The following is an 11,485-nucleotide window of genomic DNA, read 5'->3' on the forward strand; positions in this document are numbered from 1 at the left end:
GCAGACCGGTTTCTTCTGTGTAATCCACCCCGCAGATTTTCCATCCCTTTTAAACTACCCTAGTCGCAAGGCTCGAAAAGAAGCTAGCTTTAACATTTAAAATAAGTAGTTTCCGAGTTATCCCTATTCGTCAGTTGTGTTCAGTTAAAGTGTTAGTGTGCATTGTGGCTGATATAATAAATAATGAGCGAAATAATAGTTCCTGACACTAATTTACTTGAATTTTTTAGGACAACTGTATTATCAAGACTGACTTACGAACAAAAGTGTGATTTAAAAAACAAATGACCGACTCCCTTGCTGTCAATGAAGGACACAACCAAAATACAGACGCATACTTAAGTAATGATGCTAATATTGTGATTTCTCTAAGTATGACAGGGAGTGAGCTAATGTTATACGTATACGTGTCTATTTGTTAGAGATATGTGTAAACTGTGAAATCGTATTTTATTACGTCTCATTTGAGGTCATGCCTTATTGGTGTTACGATGTTCCAACCAATCTTCGACTGCTGACTTGAAATTGACTACTATTTATTTTAAGACTGTATTTTTGTAATACATTTTCTCATATTGCATGAAAGACAACTTGAGTTAGCTTCCCCTGCTCAAAATTTCATGCTACGCCACTGCTGATTATTAAGATTACTTTCTATGGAATCGTCATTGATAGATGAGCATTATGTGCACAAACGAAATTTTTAAAGTTAAAATTTATAATAATTCAATTCAAAGGTGACTTATGTCATCTGATTATCTAGCTATCTTTCAGTGCGCCCTGGTTTGTCCATGCAACTTTCAATTTTAGTCTAAGAAAATAGTTACTTAGATCAATGGCGAATCCAGGAATTTCTCTTGGGGGTGGTCCAATAAAAGGATGTCAAGTTAAAATAAAATTAGATATTTTTATAAAAATGCATATTTCAATTGTTTATATTTCAATATTCAAAAATATAAATTCACACAATTATGAAATACGTTACATCTGTACAAATATAAAAAGAGAGAAAAACATGAAAAGCAAAAATTAATCTGCAGTAACAGTCATTATTAATGCGATGAAAAACTTAAGCAAAAATAAATGGCATATGAAAAATGACAACAATAATTACACTTATATCTCTAAATTGAAAATGTGGATGTATGACGAACAAAATGTCCAAACAGTTTGAAACTCCGAGCTTTGCATCTACATGTATTGTAAGATAAATGACTAAGTAAATACACAGATACATACAGTAACATGGCACACAGACATGAAACTTAGCAGGAGGAGTAAAGTAAACAACATTGCGGCACTGATGGAAATGTTTTGAAATTACAGTACTATCACAAGACTAAAGATTTTATAATGAAACATTTTGGAAGTTTCAATGTAGCATGAAAAGCATTATAGGCCTATGTTTAATCTCCTGAAATTGGTCAATTTCCAATGTACATTTTTTTTTTTCACTGTGACGAAGTTCTCGTTCAGTTACAGTGGCTTACCACACATAATAACTGTTCAAAAGAGAATTCTCCTGAATTCTCTGTATATTTTTTACTGTCTTTGCACAAAGTGCTTGTTAACTTCCACATATTTTGTATTATATCATAGCTAAATTTGATATTATGTGCTTTATTATATTTCATAAAAAACTAAATATCACTTTTTAGAAATGTATAGCATGCTTCTGAATCTAAAAAGAAGTAGTGTAAGTGGACAAAAATTAGTCTACAAAGACTAATTGTGTATACTGTAGTACGTCTTTCTCTTATTTCATTCAGTAGCAGTTCAATTTCTAAGTTTATCTTGCGAATGGCAGCAAATAGATAAAATTTCACCTCAGTTAACAAACACTTAATATCTACTAATATTTGCACTGATTTCTATTTTAGGCCTGTATGAAATTAAAAGCTTTTTTTAAATCCCATGACTTCACCCAAACATCTCCCTCTGGGAGTGACGTGCCATGGTGGAAAGTCAGTATGGGAAACGGGACGCTGTAAAAACTTGCCATGACACATCACCTTTGTCCACCATACATTTCACTTGAAACTGCCAGGATTTGACCCTGGATTGCCAGCATATAGTCATTTGGATAACAGTGCACCTTAAGTGAAAAGTAGAGATATCATCTATAAGCATTTCATTCACTCTCCTATAAATGAGTGGCAAATTATTTTTCTAGTACTTTGTGCCATAGTTGTAATTACTGTTGTTGGTAGCATTGTTACTGATTTTGCATAAATCCTCAGGTGTCTTATATTCCAGCCGAGTACTTTTTCCTTTATTCGTATATTAATTTTTTAATCAAAGGCTTTCACATTTAATAGCTACCTTCTTAGAGCATAATCTATAAAAGAGTAAGAAAATTTATATGACAGTCTATTTCTCCTTATTTATTTTCGGTAAAGAATTCTGCATTTAAGTAAGTATCTTTGTTCAACATATATTCTTTACGATAATCTTCTTCTTCTTCGTCATCTACATTTCCATAATAGACTAAAGCTTTAGAAGTAGCCTACCCATATTCTTAGTGATCTTCCTTCCAAAATATAGCCTATATATATATATATATATATATATATATATATATATATATATATATATATGGTTGAGGCTATGAGGTACATCACAATGAAGAATCAGTACCGAAAGTAACCACTATAGCTAGTATTTTTCAGCTATTAATATTTTGGGCACATTAAATAAGATAATTTTTATATGTTCAGATTACTGTCTTGAAACGTAGGTCTTCTTAAGTAGGAACAATGGTTGGTTGCATGTAGATTTTTTTCTTTTTGATTAGGCTTCTTTCTCCATGGATCACAGAACTTCAGCTATCCTGAAATATTATTTCTTGGAATTTTCTCTCTCAGCCTCTGATGTTATGAAGGAGTAAGTCTACTTTTCATTTATTCATAAACATAGTTCCTCTTCGGTATTAAAACACATTCTATATGGCAGTTTGAGATAAGATCTTATCTATGGAATTTTATGATTTCACGATCATTGTGTTTAGAAAAACAAGATCTGGGATTTACACTGTGTATTTTAACTAAATATAGACGTAATCTAAAGTTTCAGAACTGCAGTACTATAGTCGCAACACTGTTATTCCCGGCGTGACTCCTCCTCTTTCCTTACATCTTAGGAAATGAAGGCTTTATAAAGTTTAGGTAGGTAGTATCGTTCGCCATTTTCGTTCTTTTGTTGCCGAGCTACCAGACGAGGAATCTATTTGTCACATTGTTAAACATTATCATGTCGTAGCTCCTATGATAATAAATCAAACACACTGCAATTCAGCAAATAATTGAGCGGTAAATAACATCTTCGTGTGCTTTCTGTGAACGCCAACGAAAGAGCCAAAATGGAGGGCATTATATTAAGTATTTATCGAGCCTTAAGAAATTAATAACGCCTTCATCAGCGAATCACAAGACGCACACATTTAAATGTAGCCGACCTGCAACGTGATAGGCTGCCGGAAATTAGAGCGACGGGACTATAGTACTTGCACCTCCATTAACAGAGTAATTTAGTACCAGATCTTAAGCTTGTCTACTGTGTTTGGTCCATTATGCCTGCCTAATCCAAAGAACTGCACATGAAGACTCCTGGCACAACAAATTCATACAAATGAAGCAGATGATTTCATATATTTTAAACACTCATAATAATTATTCATATGTTCATTCGAGTGGTTAATTAGACCCATTAGCACTCAGAAGCCAGAATGGCCACGAAAAGATAGTTCAGAGAGCTCACGTCCAGTTCTTTGAACTAGCCAGGCATAATGGAACCCAACAGAGTAGGTGATCATTCACATCTAGTATTATGTTACCCTGATGATGGAACCTATAAGTACACAGGCGAATCAGTAGTTACAAACTGAAGTAGTGACCTTTATTTCTGAATAAAGTGCCAGAAGCTATCAGTGCTAGATGACAATATTATCTAGGTGCCAAGATGATCGATGTGCACACAAGTAAGACAAATAAGCAGCAGTTGCAAGATGGCAGTACCTCTTGACGAGTGTATCACTGTTGATCAGCGCTCTGTAGTGAGATTTTTCTGGACAAAAAGTCTGGCAGCAAAGGATATTCATAAAGAAATATTACCCGTGTATGGTGAGCATTGGCTGTCATGCCAAGCTGCCTGCTGCAACTGTTGCATAAGTTCTCCAAAGGGTGGACAAATATCAAACAAAGACTTGATTGGCCAGTGGAGACTGTCATGCAGACAAATGTGCAACAGATTGGCAACTTGGTCCCAGTAGACAGTAGCCCCAGGAAAAAACAAGAAGTTTTAAACAAAGTGTTCAAAAGAGTTTAAAACAATACCTGTTGATTAAAACAAGTTTTAAACACAATGTTTTAATCTTTTTTTATAATGTTATAAAAATTACTTCTCACTGTTAATAGATGCTCGATCTTCAGCGAAATATAAGCAATCAAATTTATGTAAGTTTGAAAATATTCTTTTTTATGAAACTCACCATTAAGTTTCGTAAAATTTATTATTATTTTTTTTTCAGTTAGGACATTAATTTTATTAATAACCTTATTTGATTTAATAAACAGCGCGATAAAGTGGTTTCCCGAATTTTTCTTTAAAAAATCGGGAAATTTGCTAATTTTTAAAATATCCATCTGGCAAGCCTATGTATAAAACATTTTTTTTTGTATTAAAAAAAGCATGTCAGCTTTATCATTTTCAACAGTTAAAAGATTAATCAACTAAAAATATCAAGGTGTACCATTTCCAAGAAATTTAAAATAATAAAAGATGGGAGAGTCTCAATGTACAAAATATAATTCCTGAGCATCCAAAGAAAAGTGCAGTTGCATCCTTTCGATTACTCATAGGGCATGACTGTCAAAACATTTGAACAAAACTGGAATTTTTTCTTCACCACTTTGTCCAGTGTGCAGTCTTCAGAAAGAAATGGATCAGAATCATATGTCTAGCTAGCCCTTTTCTCTAAACCCACGTGTGTGACAATGTAAAAATTTTATACTGACAAATTCTATACCATGTATATCCTCATGTAAATAAATAAAGTAATTGGAGAGCAACCAACTTAATGGCTTTATTGCCAAGAACTCAGCATCAGTAATGACGACAACTTCTACTTTAGAAAACAGACTATTTCATGGCACTGTTTAAAACAGTATAAAAACAGTTGAAAAAAAAAAACAACTTTTTTTTTCCAACCCTGAACAGCCCAGATAGTCACAGGTGATGAGTCTTGGGTGCATCATTATCAGCTTGGGACAAAGTGTGCATCATTGTTCGGATCAAGTCGCCAATGGTACACACATTTAGAAGTGCCACCATCTTGCAACTACTGCTTCTTTGTTTCGCTTGTGCCATCTAGCGATAGCTGCAGACATCCCATTAAAAAATTTAGGTAACTACTTCAATTTGTAACTCACTGATTCTCCCTCGTAGTTCTGAAATGTTGGAGATGTTAAGTCCAGGTACACAGTGTAATACTAAAAACTTGTCCCCTAAAATGTTTACTTGTAGTTAACAGAGATTCACAGGTACTTTTACTTTCAGTTATGGCTACAGCCGAGTGTCTTCATTTTCGCTGATGTATGGCCCCTCTGTCACACCTGTACTCCTTTTCCGACCTGTTGGTTTTACGTCATTGGATGCACCCTTGGTGCTACCTGTAATAGTTCTAGTGCTGGTATTGGAAGTAGAAGATTTGATACTTCTAGTCAATCTGCTTCCTGCAGCTTCTTGACGGCCATTCCTCCTACATATCTTACTGCACACAAATTTTCTGAACCCCTTATGCCACCAGGCATAAATCAGTGGATTCAACAGGGAGTTGAAGAAGCCCAGAATTGCCAACGGAGATGCAACAGCAATTCTTAGTGGCTTGCATGTTTCTTCATCAGTTGCTGTCTTCTCACAGAACACATGCATAGTCGAAGCAATGAAGAATGGGATCCACGTCACAATGAAGGAACCAGTAGTGAGAGCTACAACCATTACTGCCCTGAACTTCTTTGGCGCATGTCGCGTTTTATCTTGCTGATTATTTTCATTGCTCTGTCCCCCTCTGAAGATTCGCAATTGCTTTGCATTGCCCTTTGGTCTCTCTTTCATTGAAGCTTCGTGATCTGCTCTCTGCAACTGTGCAACTTTATGAATAGCATAGTACAGAATGATGGAGTATAGGACAGTGATGATGATGATAGGGAGGCAGCCCACTGCACCTGTGAGCAGAACCAGGCCATGCGGAGCAAGTCGTATGAACCAGCAGTATTTCCCTCCATTGGTCCAACCAATCCACCCCATAGCCGGCATGAATCCAAGAACCAAACCAAGAATCCACGTGCCAAGTATGAGGAAGCGAGCCCGGAATGGAGTCAGCAGTTGTTGGTATCTGAGTGCATGTGCAATGTAGAAGAACCGGTCTATGCCAATCAGCAGTACACTCCAGATCGATGCTAATGTGCTGGATACAATCATACCTGCAGAAATAGACATCATGTTACTGTAAAATTGCTAGCTATAGTCCCGACGCTGTTATTTCCGGCGTGACTCCGCCTCTTTGCTTACGTCTTAGAAAGTGAAAGCTCTATAAAGTCTGGGTAGGTAGTATCGTTCGCCATTTTTGTTCTTACGTTGCCGAGCTATCATACGAGGAATCTATTTGCCACACCGTTAAACATTATCATGTCGTAGCTCCTATGATAATAAATCAAACGCAATGTAATTCAGCAAATAATTGAACGGCAAATACTGTCTTCGTGTGCTTTCTTCGAACGCCAACGAAAGAGCTAAAATGGCGGGCCATTATATTATGTATTTATCGACCCTTAAGAAATGAATCAGCGAATCACAAGTCGCACACGTTTAAATGAAGCTGACCTGCAATGCGATTGGCTGCCGGAAATTAGAGCGACGGGACTATAGTCTCTAATTACCATAAATTTTGTTCTTCATGAACTCTTATACTTTGGCAGTGCTGAATTCTATTCCTGAGGTGAGGACACTTATAAGTCAAAATCCATTAACTTCAAGCAAGAATAAGTCTAACAGAGTTCAATTTTGAAGTTGGCAACAAGTTATGGTCAATTTTTCCTGGAGTTTTCTCATTTAGAGAGAAGGGAGGTTAAGGTCCCATATATGTGCCGCAAATCCACAATGTAATATTCTCAAATTTACTTCCCTTACAGGGGAAACAATACTGAATAGTTATTATCCTTAATAACCTATCACTTTCTGCTGGGTTCGAACTACTAACCTCGAATCTATGGACGAGAATCAACAACAACTGGTCACGAAATAATTGTTTCCAAAGCTGATTTATTTATACTACGCAATTGAAGTATAGCAAGGTTATTCATCTTACAATGAACCAAAGACCATAAATACTTGTAACTCTGATGGGAGCTGCACACTCAACTTGTTAACATGTTGGCAAACTGTTATGTTATACCTGTTACAAATATAAATTATAATACCAAATTTATACAGTTATCCCCCCTTATCTGCGGAATTTATATCTGTGGTTAACTTCAGCAACAATTTTTTAATATATTTTAGCACCTAGAGTCTTAGAAAATCTAGAATTTAGTTGCACTCTGTATTCATAGATTGTGGCAATATCAATCACTAACACTGTTCTTAGTGTCATTATCCCTACTATTTATTTTTAACTGTCCTGACACATGCTGCAATAGCAATCTACAAATGGTGGAACATATCCCCTGTGGTTAAAAAGGAATTACTGTAATACAGAAACACATCCACTGCTGTGGAAAAATGGTTAGCGTTCTTGGCCGTGAAACGAGTTCAAATCCTGGTTGGATAAATTATCTGTTGGGGTTTTTTTCTGAGGTTTTTCCTCAACCACTCAAAGCAGAATTGCTGGGTAATTTTCGGCATTGGACCTTGGACTCATTTTGCCTTCATTAGCATCATTTCATTAATCATCTTAATAGTTACAGGTTATCAAGAGGACATGGCGGATGTGGTTCCAGGATCTCCTATAGGGGACATCTGTCTGCGGGAGCTGCACATATACAGTGAAGGCACAGGCGCTTTTGAGAGGACTGTTAACGACCAGGGTAGTGTAGCTCCCTGGGACAGATGGTGCCTTGGTGAATTGTGGAATCGACTGTGACATGTTCTTCTGGTTAAGGATGCAGCAGATTCAAGCACATGAATTGCGAACAAATACCATCGATCTAAGGAGGCCACAGAACAACATCACAGCAAGGCAGAGGATCAGATCTCCAGTCAGGACTGGAAGCTGTGACTGAATCGATACAATGACACCATGCAGTAAATCATGTGCTTGAAGAGCAATTTTAATGGACTTCAACAATCATTCCAGTATAAGGAGATTACACAATAAGCCTAAGGCAGCAATGCAGGCCCTCCTCTGAGGAAAAAAAAAAAAATACTGAAAAACAAAACTTACAATTTAAATGTTTCCCATACACACAATCCTTCACATCTTGGCTAACTGAAGATGTTTCAGGAGAGGGCGCGATAACATTACAATCAGTCTGTGTTTTGTGTGCCATTTGAGGAGAATGAGACATCTAACAGTTGAACAATGCATGTTTTTTTTTGCAAAGCATATTTCAAATACAATAATTCTGCTCACAGTTTTAAACGTTAGTTTACTCTACATATCCTGCTGTTAGCCGTGGAAGTGAACTGTTACGTCTTCTTAGCAGCAGAAGCGTGGCCTCCCAAAATAATAATAATAATAATAATAATAATAATAATACACAAAATTAAAAATACCGATGATGTAAATTGTGAACAATTTTAATAATGACCCCTCCCCTCCTTGACAAAATTCTGCATACGTCACTGCCTTGGAGTAATTGAAAGATAACATCCAGCACCAGATTGAAAGCATTCCAATAGCTGAGCTGCAACAATTGAACGATATTTTTTCCAATGGATTGTGTGAGGATGCTAGGAACAATAGACTGTGCCGGTACTATTTCGCATTGTCTGTAATGGGGCAATAGTAGCGATCCTAGTGGTTAGCAACTATGTATGTATGCATATTTACTACGTATTGAGCTTCGTGACTGTATATACTAGACTGTGATAATAAATGCTCAAAATGACCTTCTATGGCTTGAATGCAAATATGCAGTCGTCGTATAGAATTCTGCAATCTTTAAAATAAAAACGCAGTAGATTTAAGTCTGGGAAATGTGCAGGTCAACCGAGTGGGTCCTGTGCATCCTATCCACTTCTTAGGAAATAGTTCATTCTACACATTTCTGGATTTTTAGCCTTTCTTTGACACAGCAAGAGAAACATTTTCCGACGCCTGTTAAGAGACAAGATGAAGAATTAACTGATAATTGAGCATGGTCAGTGCTGTTGATGTTGTTGATCTGCCATTAGGTGGTTAGCCAAGATGCAATAGGCCATATGTATGGCGAACATTTAAACTGTAGGCCCTATATAATATTACTACATAGTAATTATTACTTGGTGCAAAGAATACAAGAGAATACCTCCCCACACCCCCCAAAAAATACAGAAGATCGCAATAAAATAAAGCAGAACACAAAAAAATTCCGGAAAATATGGGAAAGTTGACAATCCTATTTGTCATATATTCAAAGTTGTCATCCTGATTTGATAAATTGTAAACAGAATCCTGGCCGAAAACTGGCATTATGAAAGAATAAGTATGCCTTTCCTACATATTTTTATAAAATTACATCATACTTACAAATGATCTGTTTATCTGTCTTTCAGAAACCATTGAAACAGCATTAAATTCAGAAACTTTATATTTTAGAGTTCAGAGTTCGATCTAACATAACTTTCAGCCAGGAAATAATTTGCATATTGAATAAGTTTCATTTGTTATTGATTCATTTTAGACCACTTAATATTTAAGTATAATAAAAGTCTAAAAACTTTAAACCTTTAAAAAAATTTCACTGTGTTAAAATCTTAATATGTTATATGGATATTTCAGAGTCATTTACTCCATCATCAATGCATTTACTGTGCTTGTCTGTGACACAGCAAGCCAGAAGACACAGACAACAAACAACAGTTTATCTGCTGATGATGGAGTAAATTACTCTGAAATGACTGTACGGTACAGTATCTTTTTTAACAAATTTTAACACAGTGAAGTTTTTTTTAAATTTTAAGGTTTTTAGACTTTTATTATATTTGAATAAATTTCAGCATAGAGCCACTTACCCATACTCACGATACACAAGGTCTCGCTCCTCTTTTCCCTGGGAAAAAACTGACCAAACAATACTGCAACAGTGGTCACCAGATCTGCCATTGCCACATTTCCGAGAAACAGGTAAGTTGTTCGTGGGTGAGCTCCACCCTTCAGAATCAAACCTGAAGACACCACTACGGCCAAGTTGAGGAGCAATGCAATCACACCAATAGGAGGGACGAGATAATCGTACAAATTGAATTGAATGTTGGCACCTGCCACTGCTGTGTAGTTTGTTGATGGGTCATCTGTTGCTTCCACTTCATCAGTCAACACACTAGTTACGAGACTTGTCAATGACGATGAGTAATCATTAACGAGATTTGCCAATGTTGATGAGTAGTCATCACTACCTGATTCAGGTTCTGGCAATACCGAACCAATACCTGATGCATCATAGTTATCATAATTATAACTATCATAGTAATCATACGGTAAATCTACTGCACCTATAGAGTTGTCAAGCGGCATCTTGAAAAATTCGAACAGCCCTCTATAATATTAATAACCAGTTAAACTAACTTCTCTATAAATTTACACTATGTTCTTCTTTAATATGATTCTCTTCACACAACTATTACACTCAAATATAATTTGTTTTACTCTTGAAGGTAATTCTTAAAAAAGTTCTCTCAGACAATTTCAGCAGCAACTTAAAATTGGTTTCTTTTCTAAAGAAAAGCTGAAAAATAATGACGAAATTCTTCCTTTTTTTCGTCTGTTATTTGAAGGTAACCCATTCCAATGTCAAGAACTAGTAGAATATTCCATACTAGTATTTATAAATGTTAAGAAAACTACAGTAAATTCAAACATTAATATACCAAACTAGCTTCACTTCTCAGGTTATTTCCAGAAGATAATGACAAGAAACCTGTCCATGAATAAATTAACCTATTATCTGAGACAATTTCAAAACTGCTTTCAGTTCTACAGTTTTACAGTTTATGCACAAATATCTCTTTCAGTTTCAGGTAAGTTACTACACATCATTAATCTGTATATTTTTAGCAGTCCACCTTTCAGTTAAGCAATAAATGAATTACAGAAGAATGTAAAATAATATAAATTATGCTAATGATCCAGTATTTTACAAAGTCGAGTCAGATGAAAAGACAAAACTGGCTATAAAGAAAACGATTTTGATGTTCCATGCACCACTTCACACAAGTAATGTAACTGCTTGCTCTTGCATGCTCACAATGGTCTGGATCTTACTCTTGCAGCTTCATCTGAAGCAATTAC

The 11,485-nt window shown here is 35.8% G+C and overlaps 1 protein-coding gene across 1 annotated transcript; it reads right to left on the reverse strand.

Moving 5' to 3' along the window:
* Window positions 1-905: 905 nt before the first annotated feature.
* Window positions 906-10,717, reverse strand: LOC138693342 (glucose-dependent insulinotropic receptor-like). Its single transcript, XM_069817252.1, has 2 exons — window positions 10,210-10,717; window positions 906-6,479 (listed from the first exon to the last, which is right to left on the reverse strand). The coding sequence occupies exons 1-2, from the start codon at window positions 10,709-10,711 to the stop codon at window positions 5,560-5,562; spliced, it is 1,422 nt and encodes a 473-aa protein (XP_069673353.1). The 5' UTR covers window positions 10,712-10,717; the 3' UTR covers window positions 906-5,559.
* Between the last annotated feature and the right edge of the window lie 768 nt (window positions 10,718-11,485).

This window comes from Periplaneta americana, chromosome 17, assembly GCF_040183065.1.
Source record: "Periplaneta americana isolate PAMFEO1 chromosome 17, P.americana_PAMFEO1_priV1, whole genome shotgun sequence".
Lineage (NCBI taxonomy): Eukaryota > Metazoa > Arthropoda > Insecta > Blattodea > Blattidae > Periplaneta > Periplaneta americana.